General features: G+C 53.6%; 2 protein-coding genes across 2 annotated transcripts in view; one reads left to right on the forward strand and one right to left on the reverse strand.

Moving 5' to 3' along the window:
• The window catches only part of WNT9B (Wnt family member 9B), a 44,879-nt gene extending 39,554 nt beyond the window's left edge, over positions 1 to 5,325 (reverse strand). The window contains exons 1-2 of the mRNA XM_068977489.1: positions 5,050 to 5,325; positions 4,242 to 4,370 (exon numbers count right to left, since the gene is read on the reverse strand). Of these exons, the coding sequence (XP_068833590.1) occupies positions 4,242 to 4,370; positions 5,050 to 5,325 (405 nt within the window). The remainder of the gene's footprint in view (positions 1 to 4,241; positions 4,371 to 5,049) is intronic.
• Positions 5,326 to 8,614: 3,289 nt separating this feature from the next.
• WNT3 (Wnt family member 3) overlaps positions 8,615 to 23,498 on the forward strand; it is a 47,692-nt gene continuing 32,808 nt past the window's right edge. The window contains exon 1 of the mRNA XM_068978946.1: positions 8,615 to 8,694. Coding sequence (XP_068835047.1) covers positions 8,615 to 8,694 — 80 coding nt within the window. The remainder of the gene's footprint in view (positions 8,695 to 23,498) is intronic.

Raw genomic sequence — 23,498 nt, forward strand, 5'->3', positions numbered from 1 at the left:
AGAAGATACTCTATACTCATTAGTAGTCAAGCTGTAGCTGTTTGAAGAAAAAGCAACACCAAATGGAACTTTATTCTGGATTAACTTTAAGCTCCACCTCAACGCTACACCTCCCTTTTGTTATTTCCTTCTTCCCCCAAACTGTGTCAGAGTGAGTCTCCCAGCTCCAGGCTCCAATTTGTAACCTCACTCCCAGTCAAACTAAAGCCCCCAAAGCCAAGAAAAAGAAAAGTGACCAACACTTAAAGCGACTCAATTTGTAAATCAATCAGTAACACTTTACTAACTGCCCTATACCAGGCAGGAGAATATAGAATTCAGTTAGGAGGGCTTTGGCTGAAAGTAACAGACTAAAGTAGCCTAAACAACAAGGAAACTGTATTATTTCATATAACAAGAATTTCTGAGGCAGGACTCCCCTGCGGTCAGCTAATATCTTAGCAGTGATATCAGAGACCCAGTTTCTTTCTCTGTTTTTGTTCTGTTCTTCCTCTGTTAGTCAGCCTCATCCTCAGGCAGCTTCCCTCATGGCACAGAATGGCTGCTGGTGCTCCAGGCATCACACTCAGATATAATAATGTTCAAAAGCAGGAAAAAGCAATGTGTATAGTATCATTTTCAGTTCAGTTCAGTTCAGTCATTCAGTCGTGTCCGACTCTTTGTGACCCCATGGACGGCAGCATGCCAGGCTTCCCTGTCCATCACCAACTGCAGGAGCTTACTCAAACTCATGTACATTGAGTCAGTGATGCCATCCAACCATCTCATTCTCTGTTGTCTCCTTCTCCTCCCACCTTCAATCTTTCCCAGCATCAGGGTCTTTTCCAGTGGTTCCAAGTTCTTCGCATCAGGTGGCCAATGTATTGGAGCTTCAGCTTCAGCATCAGTCCTTCCAATGAATATTCAGGACTGATTTTCTTTAGGATGGACTGATTGGATCTCCTTGCAGTCCAAGGGACTCTCAAGAGTCTTCTCCAACACCACAGTTCAAAAGCATCAATTCTTTCTTTATAATCCAACTCTCACATCCATACATGTCTACTGGAAAAACCATAGCTTTGACTAGATGGACCTTTGTTGGCAAAGTAATGTCTTTGCTTTTTAATATGCTGTCTGGGTTGGTCACAGCTTTTCTTCCAAGGAGCGTCTTTTAATTTCATGGCTGCAGTCACCATCTGCAGTGATTTTGGATCCCCCCAAAATAAAGTCTGTCACTATTTCCATTGTTTCTCCATCTATTTGCCATGAAGGGATGAGAACAGTATCATTTGAAGGGCCCAAAAAATCTTTTGGCAGAAAAGTTTTTGTACCCTCCAGCAGACCTCCCTTCCTGTCTCATTAGCCTAAACTGGATCCCATATCTACCCTTAAATGAATCCCAAGCAAGGGGAATGGGTTTCCATGACTGGCTTAGACCAATCAGAATTTCTCTTTGAGTCAGGTGGGGGAGCCAGAACAAACTGATGAAGAAAGAGGCCACCATCAGTGGAAGCTACACTACAACCTAAACAGAAGACTGCCATCGAGACAGATCAGCTATCATAAAGGAATGGAAGGGGCACTTAACATGTCCCAAGTGCCATTTCTGACACTGTAGAAATCACTCCACTGAACAGGCAACAGTCTTTTGAAGCAGGTGTTATTACACCCATTTCGCAGATGAGGAAACAGGCTCAGAGAGGGCAGATAATGGGTTGGGGTGCTGGCATGAGATTTGGGCTCTAAGACAACCACTCAGACAGAGGGTCTCTCCAGCCAGACATGAAACCCCATTCAGGCCTCACCTGGAAGCAAAGGCAAATGGGCAGAGGAGATGGGCTATGCCAGATGTGGGACAAGGCCAGACAGGTGTCTCTGGTCTGCACAAGGACTCGCCTGCACCTGTGCCAGCCACAGCCACCTGCTCCTGGATGCCTAGTGAGGCAACTCTCACCACTGGGCGCACATCCATGTGTCCAGGCTCCCTGGACCCAGAGCCAATGCTTGGGCCCATGTGAGTTTCCAGCAATGGCTGCTGCTGGCTGCTCTGGTTTGTGGGGAGCATAATTAGCTGGCAGAACTCAGGAGAGTACAAACCAGGATTTGACCAGTGATTTCTGCATCACCTCCAAGAATAAGCTCTGGTTTGTTCTACCCTATCTCCTTATCGTGCCCCCACAAAAGTCTTCCCCCTCAAGATCTCTGGGATGAAAAGAACCGTCACAGCTCCTATCTTGGTGTAAAGGAAACACTTATCTGATTATCTCCCGGATGACTGTTTCCCCCAGAGATGGCAAGGCCAACACCAGGACAGTTTTTGTTTATTAATGCTCATCCTTCATCATTGTGTAGTGGCTAAGTCTTGTCTGACTCTTTGCAACTCCATGGACTGCAGCACGCCAGCCTTCCCTGTCCTTCATTATCTCCCTGAGTTTGCTCAAACTCATGTCCATTGAGTCAGTGATGCCATCCAACCATCTCATCCTCTGTTGCCCGCTTCTCTTCCTGCCCTCAATCTTTCCCAGCATCAGGGTCTTTTCCAATGAGTCAGTTCTTCTGGAGCTTTAGCTTCAGCATCAGTCCTTCCAATAAATATTCTGTGCGCTATAAAAATGTGTTGAATGGAGTCACCCCCTGACCCTGTGCACACAGAGCACCTGCTGTGCTCCTGGGGTCCCCTTGAAGATGGAGCCCCAGAGCTCAGCCCCAGGCTTTGCCCACAGCAGGCACGAAATACATGTTTGTGGGAGACGGGAAAAACAGAAACACTTTCCTGCCCTGGAGCCCAGGTGAAAGGGGGCCTCAGTTTGGCTGAGGCTGGAGACAGAAGAAGGCAGAGATGGCTCTTGGGTTGCATCCGGGGCTCCCCTTCCTGGTTATGTCCCACTCATCGGGGAGTAGAAGGAAAACTGGGAGCAACAGTCCTGATCACGAGAAACCATGTCAGCCACACCCAGACAGCCACCCGGAGGTCTGGCTCTACTTGCCCAGGGAAGGAGCACTTCCCTGGGCAGGAACTGACCTGGGGTTCATGCCCCAGGTCCCTGCTCAGGCAAGCCAGTCATGTCTGGGTGGGGGCTCAGGGCTCCGAGGCAAAGGCAGAATCAAAAAGGATGGAAAAAGACTGAAGTGTTGGAAGAAAAGGGAAAGTGAGGGAGGGAAAGAGGGGCAGAGAGCAGGTCTGGCAGCACAAGGCCCATCAAGCCTCAAGTGTCCTGTGTGGCGGCCATGTCTCGACAGCCAGCCAACCTCTGATCTCAGCCCACCTGGAGCAGTGCAGGTGTCACCTGGGCAGGAGACAGGAGCCAAAACGCAGAGTGGGGTAGCTAGGGTGGATGGGGAATTCTCGATGCCAGGATCTACTCAAGATGGGAACCCCAGAGGGCCATAAGGATCTCAGACAATGGTCCCCTCATCTGGGGCCTCAGCCTCTGCCTCCTCCCTCGCTCCCCTCAGCCAGTCATCAGCAATATATAGAAGGGGCTTGCTCTGTCCAGGATCCTGCTCTGGGTGTTGGGGCTTGGGCAGAATTTAGTTTTAAAGTAGAGAGTAGACAACGTTAAGTGGGTAGTTTGACAGACACATTTGATATAGAATATATGGAATATAAGGTCAGTGTTCAGGGCTGTGTAGAAAAATAAGGTGTAATAAGAGGCCCAGAGGGACAGGATGGGGAGCAGCTAAGAGTTTGGGGGGTCTCTCTGAAGAGGAGATGGTGAGATAGGTCTCAAGTTGGGAGGTCAGACAAGATTTTCCTGGATAAATCCATCTGGAGGAGGCTCCTGGGCGCCTGAGGAGCCGCTCAGCTGAGGCTGACAGGAGCAGAAGCAGCAATCCAAGGCAGCCGCTGATTCCTTAGCCCCTAAGAGGAGAAGAAAGAAACCCCATATTTATTATTCACCATCCGCGGTCTGGCGTTCTGTCAGCACGGTTCTCATTTAACGCTGACAGCTCCCTATGAGATACAAAGTATTACCCACCTGGATGGAGGAGAGGAGGCTCAGAGATGACAAGCAGCTGGCCAGGGGTGCCCCCCTCACCCGAATTTTCGGTAGCTCCCTCCCTTCTAAAGGACTTTGACCCCAAATCACTTTCCAAAATGCCCTTAGGGAACTAGAGAGGACTAAGACAGGAGGAGCTACTGTGACAGGGATAACCTCTTATGGTCCCACAGGTGGCACCTGTGGTCTAGGGGTGCCCGTGAGTGGGCCGGGTCAGGAAGGACTAAGTGACATCACCCGGCTGTCTGAAGCCTCCCACACCTTGACATAAGGTTGAGGCAGCCACATGGCCACCGCCTGCTGGTGCCCAGGAGTGGAAGCCTGGGGCATCACACCGGCCAGTCTGCGTCCTGCATCTTGGGGCGCGGCCAGCTCTCCCAAGGGAGACACCTGGGTGGGGAGGAGAGGGGAGCCTAAAGCCACGCACACCTGATCCCTAGCTAAGCTCGGGGATTGCGAAGTAGATTAAAGGCATTCACTCACGAGGATGCCTACTTAACCGGGATCCCCAAGATCCGGGCTGCTCACCAACAAAGGTTTCGGCTTCCAGCCGGCGGGTGCGCGCGCGGGGCGGGGCGGGGCGGGGCGGGGCGACCTTCGTTGGCAACAGACTTCCTGCCTTATTATCAGCACCGCCGCCAGGGGGCGCGCCGGGGCTGGGCGACAGAGAGGCCGGCTTCCGTAGGCGTTTGTTACTCAGCTATGTGCTCACCCAGTGCAGGCTTCCTGCGTTTCCAAGACGCTACCTCTATACTGGGCAGTTGAAAGAATCTTGCTCGATTAAGTCCTGCACCCACCATCCACGCTAGGAACCACCTGCCACCAGGGTGCCCTCTCCGGTTGTCTAGCTTTCCAGAGGCCTCCGAGGAGAACCTCGCTTGAAATTGTTCTTTAGAAAGACGCCTGTAGCTCTTGGTGGTAAAGTTCAAAGCCCCTTGCCATCCCCGAGCTCCCTCTGGGACAGAGCCCCCACGCGCTCTCTTCGTGCGGTTCCCTGCAAGAGTCGCGAGGTTGCAGGGCATCGGCCCTTGCTGCATCTCCCTCCACCCGCCACCCCGCCCCACCCCGCAGAGGCTTTGCCCTCTCTCCCTTCATCCTCCCCAGGCTGGTCCGGTCCCGGCTCCTGGGCCCCAGCGGCCTTCGAACATGTTCCCAGCACAAGTGAAGCACGGAAGGCTGAATCGACGATCTCCTTCTCCCTGCCCGCGATAGACCGGTAGACCCCAGCGGGCGGGCGGGCGTGCGCCCGGGCGGGCGGGGACCGGGCCACCCAGTCCTTTGTCTCGGCGGTGGCTCCGCAGGGAGCCGGGTCGAGCGGCGCTGAATACCCACCGGCCAAAGACATGCCCCCGGTTAACGCACGTCGAAGTGAACCTCGGGGCACCGAGAGCGGTAGGGGTGGGACGGGGACGGGCAATCACTCCCGACGTCCTCACACAACCCAGAGTGCTTCCCACGTGCCAGCCTTCAGCCCCTAGGCCGCTTTCAAGAGGCCACCTTACCACGCAGGCGGAGGCCTCGGGGTCCAACGCGGACGCCTCCACCGCCCCCACCCCGCCCCGGCTGGCCTTGGAGTGAATTTAACCCTTTCCCTACCAAGTGCGGTTCGGGTGCCCAAGAAACAGAGGGTGTTTCCGTTTGTGACACATGTCTAGGGGGTGCCCTCCCCCTCCCGGGCAGGGACCATTCCTGCGTTCCCACCGGCAGCGTTGGGCCGGCGGGAGGAAGGAAATTAAGCCTGTGTTGAAGGAAGGACACCTGGCAGGGGAGGGGAAAGGGCTCAGGAATCCCCTCTTCTGGGGAGCTTTCAAGTGGGGGGAAATCCCCACACAGCTTCCATCCTCCAGGGCGCCTGTGCTGCTCCGCTGGCAGGTTCCCACATCGCCTCTCCCAGGCTCTCCTTCCTTCCTCGGGCTGTGAGGCCAGCACAAGTCCAGGATTCCACCCTACCGCCCACTTGTGACCCTATCTCAGCTTCCATTCTCTTCCCCAGGCTCACACCCCGGGTCTCCCGGTGCTCCCAGGCTGCCTGGAGGAGGCATCAGGATACATGTATAAGGGAATGAATGGCCAAGCTTGCCTGCTCAACCTGGGCTCGCTGGCTGGGCAAGTCAACCCCCACCCCACCCCTCCCACAGCCTTCGGAATCTCCTGCCCCCACCTCCCAGGCTGGCACCTATGGAATCTTGGGACCCAGACATGACCCCAAAGAAGCCATCTAATCCTTCTTTCCCCTCACACCGCCCCACACCCCATCCTGGCTACACTGCATCCACCGTGGTGTCTTGGTGGCCCAGGGAAAGGCAGTCCTCCTCAGCTCTAATAAAGACGATTGTGGGGTTCCGGAGCCTCCCAAACTATCAGGCAGGACTGGAGTTCAAGCAGGCAGGAAAACCATCAGAGAGTTCCCCGTTGGGGAGGGCAGAGCTCCGGGTCGAACTTAGCAGGCCAGGAAGGATGTGTGCGGAGGGCTCTATGCCCTCTAGAGTCAGGGCCCTAAGGTTCCAATGTCAGGGAAAAAGGCAGATTCCCCGCAACCCACTTTCCAGGTGAATCAGAAATCAGCCTGCCACAGAGCCATCTCTTAAGGTCCCCACTCCACAGTCTCCACCCCCATCCACTGTCCTGAGCAGGTTGGGGCTTTCTCTTCGCCTTTCTCATCCTTCCCCATCTCTGTCTCTCCCTCCCCGTTTCTTCCCCTTCTTTTTCTGCGGGCTCCCTCTGCTAGTCTCCCCTCGCTCTCATCTCTCCCGCTCTTTGCTCTTTCTCTCTCAGGCCCTCTCTGATGCGCTCTCTATTTTCACTACTCTGTCTTTCCCTATTCTCCCCTTTCCTCCCCTCCTCTCTTTCATCTCCAACCAGCACACCGCACCCCCCCCAACAACCCCCCCCACCCCCCGCCCTCCAGTCAAGCACCGGGCTAGGAACGCGCCAGAAGCCGTGACAAGCCCAGGCGGCTCTCCCGACCCTTGATGCCCTCGGGCCAGTTTTCCAAGCTCCCCGCGCCCATCACAGCCTTGTGCGCTGAGGGCTCTCAGGATGGGTAGGGGCAGTGGGTTCAAGCTATAGGCATGGGTGGCCCAGATCAAAGGCCAGGAATGTCTGGCCCCCTGGCACAGACTTCCTCCAGCCAAGCCCCCCCCCTGTGGAGACTCTGCCATTCCCAGCCTCCCAGTGCTGGGGGTCAGCTTCCTGATGCAGTTCCAGGAGTCACTGTCCTCAAACCCTCTTATTGGCCTTACTGTCTTTGCCCCAGGCCCAGAGATGCTTCAGCTCTGCTCCTGCCCCCACCCAGAGTGCTTTGGGGGCCTTGAGTGGCCTGAGAGCAGGGTTGGGGGGCAGGCATCCAGGTGATAGGGGTCAAGGGCCCCCAAATCCGGCTTCAATCTCAGCACTGCTCAAGGCAGACCTAATTCCTTGACTTGGGAAGGAGAGGAGAGAAAGAACCCAGGGAGGCCTTGGAAAGACTTTTCTTATGGCCAGGGGTGGGGTATTTAGATACCTTTGGTGTGCACACAGGGAAAGGGGGCATTATCACTAAGTCCCAGGTTGGAGCTAAGAACCTCAAGCAGGAGAGGTGGGCAGGGCAGGGGTATCTTGGCAGCAAGGTCCCCTGAGGGCCCCAGCGGCTTCCCTGGTGGGGCTACTGCCTTTCACGCCCGGTAAACGGTTCATCCAGAAGATTCAAATGGGACTGCGGGTGTCCTTCTGACCTGAGCTTGAGGCCAGGCCTGAACCCCTCAAGGAGGAGAAAGTGACACGGCTCCGAGCGCAGGAAATGCAACTGGCCGCTGGTGTCAGTTGCAGGAAATGCAAAGGCAGCAGGAGGTCCCGATACCGATCTGATCCCTGACAAAAGACTCAAATGACACTCGGCTCGGCCCCCCGGCGCCGCCCGCAGCCAGACCTGCGAGCCTTCGCGGACCTTTCCGCTCGCTTCTTGAAGACACGGGAAGCCACCTCCCGCGGCCGGGTCGAGGGGCCCGGCCCGCTCGCGGGCTCGGGAGGCTGGGAGGGGTAGCATTTCCCAACCCCCTCTGAGACCCTTGGGTCCTGTCCTGCCCGAGCGAAGCTTCTGGAAACATCCTTGTCCTTTCTGCTCTCGATTCCTCACGGGCCCAAGTCCCAAGAGGTCACGGTCTCCGGAGAGAAGAGGAGCCACCCGTCAATACCCACGCCAACTCGGCTCCACGTCAACACCCAGTCACAGCCCCGGCTCCCTAAACCTGGCTGGCGGGGGGCCGCGGCGGTTCTGGGCCGGCGGAGGGTCCGAGGTGCCGTGTCCCCCCTCAAGTTCCCACTGGGTCCGGGGCGCGGGCTTTGCCCAAGTTTGCTGGGCGATGCCCTTCCCCGAGCCAGACTCGTGGGCCGGGCGGGAGGGGCGCGTGATTGACAGGCTGAACTACAGACTCATCTCTTACCTTAGGCCGCGGGCTCTGATTGGCTGCTCGCTGACATCCTCAAACCCGGCTGCTCCGCGCTGGGCTCGGGAAGGGGGCAGCTGCGGGTGGAGGTGCGCTTCTGACAAGCCCGAAAGTCATTTCCAATCTCAAGTGGACTTTGTTCCAACTATTGGGGGCGTCTCTCCCCCTCTTCATGGTCGCGGGCAAACTTCCTCCTCGGCGCCGCTTCTAATGGAGCCCCACCTGCTCCGGCTGCTCCTCGGCCTCCTGCTCGGTGGCACCAGGGTCCTCGCCGGCTACCCAATTTGGTGGTAAGACTCGCCTCTTATCTGCCCGGGGCCCGATTTCTCCACGGAGCCCCAGGGAGGTGGGGGGGGCGCCAGCCGAGGGTGGGCTGCGGCAGGGCTGGGGCTCCTTTCTTCTTACCTCCCTCCAGCTCCACACTCGCCCACCGCCCCCCTCCCACCCCCGGATTTTCTGCTGGTGTCGCCTTTAGAATCCAACTCCTGGCTTCTCTGATAAGCACCATTTTCCTTGCTAGTCGCTGCAGAGGCTTGAGGACTTTCCCCATCTCAGAGGGTCTCTTATTCTTAGATCCTAACCCTCAACCCGTCCCAATCTGGGGGCCCCCTGAAGACCCTCCATTTGCTTGCAGTTGGGTTTCTGGAAATCCAGCGAGGTCCCTGGGGCGCAGCCACTCCTCTTCTCCATTTTGGGGTCTTCATGGGCAAAATCATCCTGTTCCTTCGTTGCCACCCCCATCTCCTCCGGCACCTCCATCAAGAGATTTCCCCACAATAACCCCCCCGTGCCTTCATATTTTAGACCCCAGTGGCTTCAGGGATCCCCGGGGCAGGGTAATGGTGGGGGGTGGATTTCATCAGATTCTCCCCACTCTGCTCTAGATTAATCTTGAGCCTCAGAAGTGAATATGGTATGTGCTGATCCGAGATGCCATTGAATTCGGATTTAATTCATTTCTTGCTTGTCCATCCTGGCAAAAGCGGGGCTCCTTGAAAATGTAGTTGTTTGGGAGGGGGGTGGATTTGTTCTTTGACCAAAAGCCCAATTCTCCATGTCAAATTCGTTCCTTTTGGAAAAACCAAGGACCGAAGAGAAAGGGAGAGAGGGAGAGGAGGATTCAGTCCCTGAGAAATGCGGATACAAAAGACATTTTTAGTAAATAAGGCTGGGAAACCAGGCGCGGTGTTTGGGGGTGGGGGTTGTGCCTGTATGGGGGAACTGGCCATGGAATAAACAGCCCTTTGGGAGCCCCAGTTCCAGGGAGTCCCCTTGTTTTCCAAGCGGCCTCATCGCTACCAGCAGGTCCCAGAGGCCAGAGGGGAAAGACACACTGAAACCAGCTCTCTAAATTACACCCCGCCTCTCCTCAGTCTCCAGCCCCCTGCATTCCGGAAAACTTTAATTAAAGAATCTTCCCCTCCTGGATGTAGGAGAGCCTCGGCCCGGGGTGGGGGGGTGGGGTGGGGTGGAAGGTGAGGAGGAAGAATTTGGGATCTGTGAGTGAGCAGAGGGTCTGTGGCCCCAGGATGAAAGTCAGAGAGGCGTGCTACCAGCATGTCCCCTTTTCCCTTCTTAACCACCCCCTGCCCAGCCTGGGATAGGAGGAGCAGAGCCAGGAGGTTTGGGGGTCACACCCTGAACCTGTCTCCAGTTGTTTGGGGTGGCAGCATTTGTGTCTGGGTGTTCAGGAGGGCGGGATGGGAGTAGGAGCAGGGCATGGCCAAGGGGGCTGCTGAGAGTAGCTCCCAGGACAGACACCCAAGGAGAAATCTTTCTTCTGCCCAGCCAGTCCTTCCCATCTTGGTGGGCTGGCCTGAGGCCTCCTGAACATAAAGAAGTCCCCAGGGTGGTGGGGGCAGCCAGGAATTCCAGGTTGGAGGCTTTGCTGGTTGAGGGGAAGGCTGCTGCAGAAACCAGTCCTGCCTCACTGGCCCTTCCCGACCCTTTTCCGATCCTCTGGCCAAGGGGATGCTGTTCTCTGCTTTCCCAGGGACCTCGGGGTTGGTGGGGAAGGTGGAAAGAGAAGGCTTGGAGACCGATAGGCTGCAGAAACCAAGGGGGAAAGACCGGGTTCCCCTCTCCTATGAGCTGGACAAGAGCACTTTTGGGGGGCAGTGCTGGTAGGGAGTGGTGGGGGTCTGCTGTGTAGTGGTGTATTGGGGATCATTCAGATGGGGACCACCCAATAGGAAGATGCTGGAAAAACCTGGAAAGCCAGGACATTGGCCCTAACATAATTGCTGGACACATGGCTTATTTGGGGTTGGGGATGGGGACAGAGGTGTTGCTTTGTCTGGGCAGAGAGGTGTGTGTGTGCAAGTATGTGTGTTTAGGTCTATGACCCTAAGGAGTGTCATCTGTACATTAGCGTCCCTCCGTTTGAAGGAGCATCTGTGCCTGCAAATGGGAGACTGTGGATGTGAACTTGTGTGAAATGTGCCTGGGGGAATCCATAGCCCAGGGTGTACTATGTCTTTGCATGCAAGTGTTGGCAAGCGGCTGATTCTGTGAAGTGTGTGTGTGACAGAGAAAGTCTAGAAGTATCTGTGCCCATGTAGAGGTCAGCACCTGTGTCTGCTGATGACACTGCGTGACTGTATTCATGACTGGGCATGTGAGTGTTGTGTGTGTGTATGCATGCATGTGCGTGTGCATGTGTGCACATGCCTTCATGACCGTATAAGGGGAAAGCTCCACAGATGTCTTTGTGCATGGATATCAGTGCTCGTGGCCATGACCTGATTGTGAGTATGAGTGTGAGGGCCGTGTCCGGGTCTGCCCGTGACGCTGTCCTCAGGTGGCAGTGACTATGGTAGGGCCCGTGGCTCTGGGTAGGTTTGCAGGGGTATGACCTGTGGATATGTTTGCAGTCATATGACCTGTAAGTGTGAATGACATTCTAAGCTTGGAGGCTTGGTGGGCATCCATGGTCCTGCAGGGATAGTCCTGCAGGAGACAAGGGTTTAGCGAGGAGGCTGAAAGGGGCTCAGGGACTTGGGATCTGGGGCTGGGCAGCATGGGCAAAGGGAGGTGCAGAGCCTTGCTTGGCACAAGCTCATCCTGTCTGCCCGAGGACTGTGTCACCAGCCCTCCCTTCTTATGCCGTTTGTCTTTGGTCTTGGAGCTAGGGCAGAGCGTGTCATGTTCTCAGGGCCAGAGCAGGGGGCCGAGGCTGGGACAGGGACAGTAGAGTAGACAGGCCTCAGATTCCTGTTTCTACTCTGCCCCCAGGGCAGCCAGATTCCAGTTCTCTAGCCCATCACAGCCTGCCCTCTTCGGCCCACCCAGCTCACACATTCCCTAGGAGGGACTTTAAAGGGAAACTGTTCAGCTGGGATTTCTGTCTGTGCCACCCATCAAGGATAGCACCCCACCCGCAGTGTTACTCACTGTTCAGGCCCAAGCCTCCAGAAGGTAGACCAGAAGGCCGGGCAACAAGGAGGGGCATCAGATAGAGGCTCATGAAAGGAAGAGATGTTCCAGGGCCTTGCAGCCAGGTAGTGGAAGAGTTGGGACAGGAAGCAGTGGGGGCGGCACTGATTTCTGTAATTCTTCTTGTCAGTCCCAGTTAGCGCCTGGTGGAGGAACTTGTCTTTCTTCTCCTTCTTGGGGGAAAAAATGAACAGTCTTATTAGAGCCCAGCCTAGTGCCTGCTGCATTCCAGAGGCGGAGGCCCTGATGGAAGGGGCCTGTGCTGGGGGTCGGGAACCACCTCTGTGGGACACAACCCTCTGGGCCTCTGTTTCCTCACGCAGGAATCACTAGCCTACCTCTGCTTCCCAGCTTGGGTGAAAACGCTCAGCAGAAGTCGAGGGCAGAGATCTGGAAAATAAGAACAGCTGAGCTCTCTCCACCATCCTGGGAGCCATTTCCCCTTTCGAGCACTTGCCCTAAGCCCTACCTCAGTTTCCCCATCTGTCAGATGTCCTGCTACCTCCCCCACCCACTCCCACCTCCACCCGCCTTTCAGAGGCTTGTGAACATGTTCAGTCAAACCCTGTGGGGGTCAGTGGGCGGGGCTCAGAGAGGCACCTGGAGACTGCGGGGGAGGAAGGCCCCGGGCCAGGTGTTAACACTTGTAACAGGCAGGAATTACAGCTGGCTGGGGCTGGGGCTGGCGAGGAGCTGAGCTGGCTGGAGGCTGTTGATCCCACAGACAGACACACAGACAGACAGATGGGCAGATACCAGATCGGATGGCCAGGCTGTAACCGGGTGGTCTCCCTTCCAGGGCAGGCCTTACCCTCGGGGGAGGTGGTGGGAAATTAATCCGGGTCTCTTGGAAATGAGTTCACCACCCTCCTGCCCACCCCACCCCCACTGTGGGCGGGGCTTGCTGTCCGAAGGGAGCAAAAGTGGTTGTTGGTCTGTTTGTCTTCTGATGGGCCCCCATTTTGCTTGAAAAAATAAAGAAAAAAGGCCAACAACCATTGAAATGGCAACAATTGCAAAACCCAGGTCAAATATTATTATAATGCTGGAGTAGGAAATGGCAACCCACCACAGGATTCTCGCCTGGAAAATTCCACGGACAGAGGAGACTGGTGGGCTTCAGTCCATGGGGTTGCAGAGGGTCGGCCACGACTGAGCACTGCACTGCACAAACAGGAGAATGGAGCTGAGTTATGTTCTCCGAAGAACCTTTTTTAATATATGGGGGGAAGGTATGGGGGAGGGGTAGCAGTCAGGGAAAGTTCTCCCAGAATTTCAGAGTATTTTGTCAACATCTGTGGGGCCAAGAGGTGAGTGATGGGTGCATCTGGGCCCTGAGCATCACCCTCACCCCAGGTATCTGAGGGCCTCTCATTTGGGAAGGATCTGGAACATTTGCCTGGTGGGAAGAACTTTGGATGGAGGTCAAAAGAGGCCGGAGCTGGACTGAGGTGCCAAGTTCTCTAGCAGGCATGCTCCCTCCCTCCCTGCAGCTTTCCCAGTGGTGAACCCAGCTAGAATCTGCCACCACTCACACCGTCTGGCTTTGGGGTGCTTGCTCAATCGCTGGTTCAGAAACTGAGGTGGACAGCGAGGGCTCTAGGTGAAAATCCCCAAAGAACAGGCTTGGCCAAGCAAGCATCTCCCATCCTGCCCACTACAGAACTTAATGCTAATAAACATGGGTGGTGCTCAGGCAGAGGTGTTATGGATGCGAGGTAGGGGAAGGGAGCTCTGACCTGGAGGTTCTCTCTAGACTCTGAACAGATCTCTCCTGAGTCTGGGCAGGAGACAAGGAGCCTGGGGTTGGGGCAGGAAAGGCAGCTCTTCTCAGAGGAGGATATAGCTAACAGACACTTCCAGGGAGCGTGAGGGAAAAGGAAGACTTGTCTGGTCTCAGAATGTGGTCAGCCCAGAGGTTGAGGGGCATCTGGCCTTCTGGCCTTTTCCACTCATCCTGCCGTGAGCCACAGAATCCTTGTAAAGCCACCAGGGAGGGAAAGGACATTCTCTACTCCCTATTCCTAATTAGGGAAGCTGGTGAGCCCAACTCCCTCCTCAAAGGTTAGTACCACCCTGACGCTACACCTCCCTATTCACATTACTGTGTGTCTGGAAGTGAGCAGAGCTTGAGTGCACAGACTAAGTCTGAGGGCGGAGTTTACCGCCGACAGGCTGTGTGACCTCAGATGAGTCCCTTTCCTTCTCTGTGTCTCCCTCTAGGCTTCATTTTTCTTAAGCAGCCTGAGGGATCTCTTCTGCCTCTTGGAGTCTGCAGGGCTATGACAGGAACCTGATTCAGGGCTGTGAAGCAGGGAGCTCCAGGTGGCCCCAGTGCACTCCCCTGGGAGCCTGCCTCCCCCACCCCTCTGGGCCACCCGTGCAGACAGAGCCTTCCGTAGGCAGCCCAGCCCTTTCGTTCTGCAGCCCCATCTGACCTAACTCCCAAAGCTGCCAAGTCCACCTGCTTACACCTCCAAACCTCATTTTCCCTGGACACTCACATTCCTCTTGGAGCCCGACTGCCTGCATTCACATTCCTGTGGTGGTGGATGACCTGCAGCAAGTTCACCTCTCTGAGCCTCAGTTTCCCCATCTGTAAAATGAGAACAGTGACTGTTCCTACCTCATAGGGTTGTTGTGAAGATTGAATAAGTGAATACAGGTAAAGCTCTCTTTATAATGCCTAGCATACTGGAAGTAACTAACTACATGTTAGTTTTACCCCCGTCTGCAAGCTCTTTTGATTCCTTTAAGTTCTAGATCGAAACTTGCCACTCCCAAGAAGTTTTCCCAGGTTGACCCTATCTGTGTGTGTATTTGTGTGTTACTCACTCATTCGTGTCCAACTGTTTGCCACCCCGTGGACTGCAGCCCACCAGGCTCCTCTGTCCCTGGAATTCTTCAGGCAAGAATACTGGAGTGGGTTGCCATTCCCTTATCCAGGAGATCTTCCCAACCCAGGGATCAAACCCGGGTCTCCTCCATTGCCGGCAGATTCTTTACCGTCTGAGCCTGTTTTCTCTTTATCCTCAGAGCCAACTTGTCCCTTTAACTTGGTACTGGAGACCAGGAGCCTGAGGCGCTATACTTAACCTGAGGAAGCTAGGCTAGGCTAACCTAGGCTCTGCTGTTTGCCTGCCCAGGGAAGAGGGGGCAGAGAGGGCAGTGTGTTTTCCCCTAACCCTCCTCCTCCCATCCCACAGTTCGCTGGACTCCTGAGCCACTGCCACTTCCAGCTGCGACCTGGAGCCACCTTGGGCTGGACCAGGGAGGGGTGGGGGAGGCAGGTTCCCGGGCTGGCGAGGGTGCGGGGTGGGTGGGGGGGGAGTGGCACTGGGGCTGCCTGGAGCAGCCTGAGGAGCAGTTACTCCTCCAGGAGCTGAGAGATGATTCAGAAGGTGATTTATAGACGGAAGGCAGAAAGCTTGGCTCCTGGCAGAGGCCTGCTGCTTAATTACATTCTTTGGGGGGGTGGAGGTACGAGGGGGGCAGCAGCAGGGGAGCGCCTCCCACCCCCTCCCCCTCCAGGTCTTGTCCCTGTGGCTCCTGTTGCTGGAGAGGGAATTCCCTGTTCTCAGTGGGAGACTAGGACAGGGAGCAGGAAGAGTTCCTGAGAGAGGAGGGGTAGAGGAAAAGGGAAGAGTCCCATCTCCCGGGACTCCTGCAGGGGGGTCTGGGATGCAGAGGGGGCTGGGAAGCGGGACTGCGTCAGGAAGATCACTTGGTCTCCTCTCAGCTCCTGGGCAGCTGAATATAGCTAACCCACCTGAGCAGAGGGCTTCTAGAATCTTCCAGAGGCCGCAACCCTATGCTTTCCTTCCGGGGGTCTATCCTACGGCTGCTTCTGGGTTCTTCCTTCACCTTAACTCCTTTCCTGTTGCTTGACTCTCAGTGGGCCGTGGGCTGGGAAGCTGGGGACCTGGCTCTGTACTCAGAGGTCGAGACCCACTTCTTTGCTATCAGGCAACCTGTGGTACGTGGCACAGCGGTTGCCTTAGATCCAGAAGGTTCTCCAGGCCGGGTCAGCCTTGTGTTGGAGGGAGAGAAACTTTCCTATCCTCACATTAAACTGATATCTTAGGGAGTCACTACAATTCAACTTGTTCAGTTGCTCAGTTACGTCCGACTCTTTGCGACCCCATGGGCCACAGCACGCCAGGCTTCCCTGTCCTTCACTATCTCCCAGAGTTTGCTCAAATAATTCAGCTGCTAAAGTTAAAATCACTTCAGTGCTGTAGACAAGCAGCCTCTCACTTGGTCGGTTACTGGCTGTGGTGACATCTGGACTCATTCTATGAACGCTGACCCGTGCGGCAACCAGTCTGCGACACCTCTCCACTACTTAATTCCCATGCAGCCTTCTTCACAGCTTCAAAACCCCAAACTCCGCCTCTCGTTCTTGAAGCTAGCAAGGTGTGTCGGGGGCAGGGGGTAAGGGAGCGCAGGCTGATGGACTCTGTTTATCTGTTTGCAACTTGCCTTGCACAGCCGGGAGGAGTTGGCAGGGGTCAGGATGGGGACACTAGACAGCTCTCTGGTTCCCCCTGAGGCGGACCTTCTCAAAATGGCCTCATTATGTGTGTGGAGTAAATTCCAGCAATGTCAGGCACATCCATACATCTAGGGGAAGTATGTTGGGAGACAAGATGGGGCAGTGTGGGGTGGTGGGAGGTTTCTGGGCAGGGAGTTAGGGGACCTGAGACCTGGTTCTGCCGCTGGCTGTGGTGTGACATTATGCAAATCCCTCTGCTGTTCTGGGCCCCAGCTGGACATGCTGCTGGCCTTGGACTGCTAGCTGTTTGGACTATCTGTATCTGGTTGAGCGGATGGTGTCATTGAGAGGTGACCTCAGGGCAGGGTGGGGAGTGTTGAGCACAAAACTTTACACTCAAACAGCTGTGAGATCACACATGAGTCTCTAACCTCCCCCAGGCCTCGGTTTTCTCATCTGCAAAATGGGCGATGATAAGGAAGCCCTTTGCCCTGCCCACCTGCAGGGCTGTTAAGAGCTTCAGAAGGAAGGATTTTTACAAAAGTCCTTGAGAAGCAGAAAACCTATCATCACTAGTCCTACAAGAGAAGAGGAGTAAGATGCAGTCCCTGGTCAAAGAGTGCTGATGATGGACCCGCCAGGAGTCTCTGAGTCTTTGAGCTTAGAGATTTGGTATTTCCAGCATAGGAGGAAGGAATGGGACCCAGACAGGGGGGTTCTCAGCCCCTTCTTGTGGTGGTCTTAAGGTTCAGTGGGAAGCACTGAGGGGAGGGAGCAGAGGTTGGAGGTCAAGTGGCCACAGAGAATGCCCAGGTTCTCCCAAACTAGTGCAGAGATTGCAGGCCTGACCTGAGGTCAGCCAGGCATGGGACTCCTCAGAAGGGACATGGTGGTGGAAGGTGGGAAGAGAGGCAAGGAGCGGGGAGGGTAAAGGACCAAGAGCCAGAGGGCTCTTCTGAGGCCTGTGGCCATCAGGAAATCCTCGTCACCTGAATGGAGACTAGCACACTGGCAGACAATTCACTCCAGCTAGGCTGGAAAAACAGGAAGGACCTCTGTGTGTGTGGTGTGTGGTGTGTGTGTGTGTGGTGTGTGTGTGTGTCTGTGTGTGTGTGGTGTGTGTGTGTCTGTGTGTGTGTGTCTGTGTATGTATGTATGTGAGGGGGATGGGAGCGACAGGACCAAGCGCCCTGCCCCTGGGCACAGAGTCCCACTTATCTGCCAGAGCCAGCTGGGCCAGCGAGGAAAGCCAATCTCCACGCAGGGCCCATTAGGAATGCAAATAGGGACTATGGCGGCAGGGGCGAGCCAGCATCTCACATCCTGTCCAGCTCCTCACCACGTATCTTCCTAACCTGGCTGTCTTTCTTTCTCTATTTCTTTGGCTGCACCACGCAACACATGAAATCCTAGTTCCCCGACCAGGGATCAAACCTGTGTCCTCTGCATAGGAAGATGCATTCTTATCCCGGACCATGAGGGAAGTCCCCCTAACCTGGCTCTCTGAGGCTGTCGCTCCCCTGCTCTAAAACCTCCCATGTCTCTGCACTTTTGTGGGCACAAAGGCACCACCACGTCAGGTGTACCTTTCATAAGCCCCCAGGAGTCCCTCTGTGCGTGTTCATGGAAACACTTTGCTATCTCCTCTCCCCACACTCAGCTGCTCAAATTCCATTTTACCTTTGAGTGCCTGCTTGCTAAGTCAGTTTAGTCATGTCTGACTCTGCAACCCCCATGGACTAGAGCGCGTCAGGCTCCACCGTCCATTAGATTCTCCAGGCAAGAATACGGGAGTGGGTTGCCATTTCCTTTGCCAGGGGATATTCCCAGCCCAGGGATCGAACCTGTGTCTCCTACATTGGCAGGCGGGTTCTTTACCACCAGCGCCTTTGAGACCCAGATCAAAATCCTCTCTGAGTCTGAGATTCCAGATCTTCTGTCCAACAAGAAGAGAATATGTCATCCCTCCCTTCTCTTCTCATCGACTCCCCAGGACAGCTATGCCCTATATTCCCAGCGCCCTTTCTCATGGGCATCTTCTACACTACACATGTGTTATTGTAGAATACACATGTGTCATTATTTATTTATTTATTGGGATGTGCTAGGTCTTATTTGTAGCATGCGGGATCGTTAGTTGCAGCATGCAAACTCTTAGGATCCAGTTCCCTGACCGGGGATCAAACCCAGGCCCCCTGCATTGGGAGCTCATGGTCTTAGCCACTAGACCACCAGAGAAGTCTTACACATGAGTTCTCGTCACCTTGTGCTTGCCTCCCCCAGTGCCGAGCATATAATGGGGGTCAGTAAACAAAAACATAACTCCATGCTATGTGTAATACACTCAGTAAGGGCATGTGGGCAACAGAGGTTCCTAAGAGTGCCTGTTGTACACGTGAATCATGACAGTGTCATGAGCAGACCTAAGGAGCAGAATAAATTAAAACCTCATCCCTGGGTGTGACCCATGGCTCTGGGCACATTGTTCTGCTGACTTTGAAAGGTAGCACAACCTGGGTCCCATCGCTCAGCTTAGGCCCCAAGTGGTTAACAGCTCCAAGGTTCAAAGCACGCCCAAGAAGATGCAGCCCCCCATCTGAGTGGGCTGCTGTCCCAGGGGCTGAAGTGAGCCTCATCCCCATGGTCTCAGTTCCCCAGAGAATTTTTTCCATCCTGACTCCATTTGCAAATAATTCCTATTACTGTTTTATTTCTCAACAGGTCATATGATGCTTACGTGTCTGAGTCTTAGTTTAAAAACCTCACTTGGTGTGACCTGTTTGCCCATCAAGGAGCACGTCAGTATGTTTGGCAATGCTGTGCATGTGCTGGTGTCTGTATACACATCATGAGTTAGAACGAAACTCCGTCCATTTTATAGATGAGGACTCAGGTCTTAAAGCCTGGGCTCTGAACTCAGCTCTGCTGGGGCCAGAGCTTTTCCCTCCCACTGCCATTCAGATGCAGAAGTGGAGTTCTGGGATTGCTACCTGGAGCAAGGATTTACTTTTTCGTATTCTAGCTTGGTCCTCAAAGGATGACTTTCAGTCAAGATTACATTTGACCTTCAGCTTGAAAGCTGCTGCCTTGGGTTTGTTAATACTATTTCTGAACCTCTGGGAGTTTTCTTTTTTATTTTATTTATTTTTGGCTGCACTGGGTCTTCGTTGTTGAGTCTGGGCTTTCTCTAGTTGTAGTGAGTGGGGGCTACTCTCTAATTGTGGTGCGCGGGCTTCTTATTGAGGTGGCTTCTCTTGTGGTGCCTGGGCTTAGTTGCCTGAGGCACTTGGGATATTCCCAGACCAGGCATGGAACCCATGTCCCCTGCATTAGCAGGCGGATTCTTAACTGCTGGACCACCAGGGAAGTCCCTGGGAGGTTTCTTATTCGGGCACTTGTGCAAGTCACTGGGAAGCTTTCTACATGTACGAAGCTGGCAGAAGTGGCCCTGTGACCATTTTGGTACGGGTGGAGAGAGGTGGCCTTGGGCAAGTCACTGCTTCCTGGGCCTCTGTTTTCTCACCTATTAAACTGGAAGAAGGTAGAGTCATGGGCTCTCACCTCTCACATTACTTTCAGCTGTAGAAGTTCTCATTCTTCTTAATCCCTTATGCTCCTTTGCATCCAATCCCATCACACATACTAGAAAACAATCAGAATCTTCTTTCTTTCCCAAACCAATTCTTATGTTCATGTGTCTGATATAGATGATTTTTTACTTGACTTTTACAATTCAATATTCACCTAGATTTCTCCCTGAGGAACTAGTGTGATTTCTCCTTGTTGTTAAAGTATGTTTCCCTCGAAGTCCTGACTGTCAAAAAACTGAAACATGAACTCAATCCTTGCACCTGCAGTGACCTCTATTTGTCATCTTCTTCACCTTGATCCTGATTTTCTCTTTTCATTTTGTTATTCAACCCATGTGTTCTGTGTTACAAGCTCCTTGAGGGCAGGCTCTGTCTCCCACATCACAGCCTTCTCTATGCTGGTCAAGTTCATAGTAGATGCTCAATAAATATTTGTTGTTGTTAGAATGAATATTTGCTGTCAGGCAATTCAAATCCTTCTGGAGGGACTTCCCTGGCAGTCAAGTGGTTAGGACTCCATGTTTCCCCTACAGTAGGCACGGGTTCAATGCTTGGTTGAAGGGAACTAAGATTCTCCGTGCCAAAAAACAAAAACAAAAGCACAAATCCTTCTGGAAAGAGGTAAGGCATACATAAATTTTAAAAATCTTTCTATATCATGGAGTTGGCCCTGACCAGATATTAATAGTTTTGGATTGCAAGAATTCTGATTAGTTTCTGTTTCTTTATCATCAGAATTTGCCCCCAAGTCTACAAAAGCCTTGTCTTTGGGGAAGTCACCATCTATTCATTTCTGCAAGATCTGCTTCATTCTAAACTTGAAGTTGGTACATACTTGTTCTCTTCAGAAGCTCTTGTTTCTGGCCAACGATCGTGCTTTCCTCTTTCCCTGGCTCCTTTCACACCTGGTTTCTCCCAGCTTCCCTTTCCCCCAAGCTAGCCAGTGCTACTGCGGCCATTCTGCAGGCGGCGGGGTGCCCTGGTGGCATCCTCCCTGCCTCTTCAGCTGGCCTGACTCCAAGCCCCAACCCCAGCCATCGCAAGAACTGCTGTCACTGTGCGCACAGGTGGGAAGGAAGAGGGAGGCTGGCCGAATGAACATCACGCATGACGAACACCAGATCCCTTGCTGCCAGCCAGGCCCCTCCCAATAGCAAAGCCCTAGAGGGGTACTGGCTTGACCTGGGAAATGCCAAGCCCTCATCCGAAGGATGGAACCTCAACTAGGGACAGAGTATGGCTGGTGAGGGATGCCAAGCTGGCCTCACCCACCCGCCAGCAAGGTGTTCTCTCGGCCTCTCACCTCCTCTCTGCTTCTGCATCTCTAGAGACCACCCTCCTCAGCCCCTGGACTTCAGGAAGGAGAATGTGTAACCACAGGCGTGGTGGTCCTTCATCTTAACTGAAGCTTCTGCAGGAGAAATTCTGGAGCCTTCCTCAGCTATCAGTAAGGATGGAGTCTAAGACCTTGACACTGTCCTTGAAGCTAAAAGAGCCCCATGAAATTAGCATCTTCACCTCCACTTGAAAATTTTTATTTATTTGGCTGCACTGGGTCTTAGTTGCATGTTGGCTCTTTGATCTTCGTCGCAGCATGTGGAATCCTTAGTTGCAACATACGAACTAGTTAGTTGTGGCAAATGAATTCTTAGTTGCAGCATGTGGGATTTAGTTCCCTGACCAGGGATCAAACCCAGGCCCCCTGCTTTGGGAGTGTGGAGTCTTAGCCACTGGACCACCAGAGTGGTCCCTTCATCCCCATTTTATCTGTGAGAAAACTGAGACTCACAGAGCCCATGCAAGGAGCTGGGAAGCCAATGGGGGAGGCAAGATTTACCAGCCAGCTAAGGAAACATGCCACGCACATGACTGCATCCTTATAACAGCCTCAGGAGGCAGATACTCTTATTATCTCCATTCTACATATGAGGAAACTGAGGCCCCAAGGAAGCCACTCTGTTACCCAAGGCAGCACAGCTGGCCAAGCCCAGAACTCCAACCATGACATAGACTGGCTGAATCCAGGCTTTACAGGCGGTAACACCACATCTTGACAGCCAGGAGCTTCCTCCTCAGGTCTGACTGCAGTCTTTCCTGACTTAGTTCAAGATTAGGTTCTCTTCTTTAGTTTTCTAGAGCCATGAGCATCAAGGTAACTTCAGCTTGACTCAAGCACGAGGGTGTGTTGCTCAGTGAGTCTTCCCTCCCAGATGACCCAGTCTCCTGGATACCTTTAACCATCTTGTTCTCCTGATCTCTCTCCTGCTTCTCTACATCTTCTTGCAAGTTCTGTGACCCACAGCACTGTATTAGACCAAGGCGAAGGGATCCTGCCAGGCCCTTCAGATTAGGGGGCTTCACTCTTGTCTCTTAAGGCTACACCCCTCCCTGCAGGGCCAGGTATCTGGGGTTCAAGGGGTCATACCCACAACACCTCACCCTTAGCCATGCTCTTGGTACTCAGAAATATACCCAAGGCACCTGAAAGTGCCTAGTTTCATTGTCTATCAATCTACTTCTGGGCTGGGCAGGCCTCAGCCTGGGGTTTGTCCCATCAGGGCAGCCATGCTGATGGGTGGGTGTGCCCTTAGGGACGAGAGGTGGTCAGTGGGAGGCCATTTGCAGGGCCTGTGGATGCAGCTTGGAGGTTCCAGGTCAGGGTGTCCAGTGTGGGTGGAGCAGGAATGAGCAAGTTGCCGGCTGCGGGCTGGGGACTGGCTCTCTCCATGTCACTTTCTCTTTTTTTTCTGTTTCCTTTAAAAAAAAAAATTACTTTTTTGGAGGATAATTGCTTATAGTACTGTGTTGGTTTCTGCCATGCACCAACATGAATCAGCCATAGGTATACACACATCCCTTCCCTCCTGGACCTCCCTCTCCCCTCCCACCGCATCCCATCCTCTAGATTGTCACAGAGCCCCAGGTTTGAGCTCCCATGTCACTTTCTAGCTCAGAATGCCATGGAGAACCTAGCCTTCCAAGTGGCGAATAAGGTATTTTATCAAGATGCTGCTTAAGTCGCTTCAGTCGTGTCCGACTCTGTGCGACCCCATAGGTGGCAGCCCACCAGGCTCCCCCGCCCCTGGGATTCTCCAGGCAAGAACACTGGAGTGGGTTGCCATGTCCTTCTCCAATGCATGAAAGTGAAAGTGAAGTTGCTCAGTTGTGTCCGACAATTAGCGACCCCGTGGACTGCAGCTCACCAGGCTCCTCCGTCCATGGGATTTTCCAGGCAAGAGTACTGGAGTGAGTTGCCATTGCCTTCTCCGATTTTACCAAGATAAGATGATAGAATTTTTAAAGCTTATTATTGAAGTATATCTACCGAAAAGTCCATGAATTATAAGTGTACAGCACACTGAGTGGATAGAATGTATATTTTTATTGAATTATAATTAATTTACAATGTTGTATTGGTTTCAAGCATATAGCAAAGTGATTCAGTCATACATACATATATATTCTTTTCAGATTATTTTCTATTATAGGTTATCACAAGGTATTGAGTATAATTCCCTGTGCTATACAGTAGAACCTTATAGTTAACCTATTTCGTATACAGAAAATATATTTT

This window comes from Capricornis sumatraensis, chromosome 8, assembly GCF_032405125.1.
Source record: "Capricornis sumatraensis isolate serow.1 chromosome 8, serow.2, whole genome shotgun sequence".
Classification (NCBI taxonomy): domain Eukaryota; kingdom Metazoa; phylum Chordata; class Mammalia; order Artiodactyla; family Bovidae; genus Capricornis; species Capricornis sumatraensis.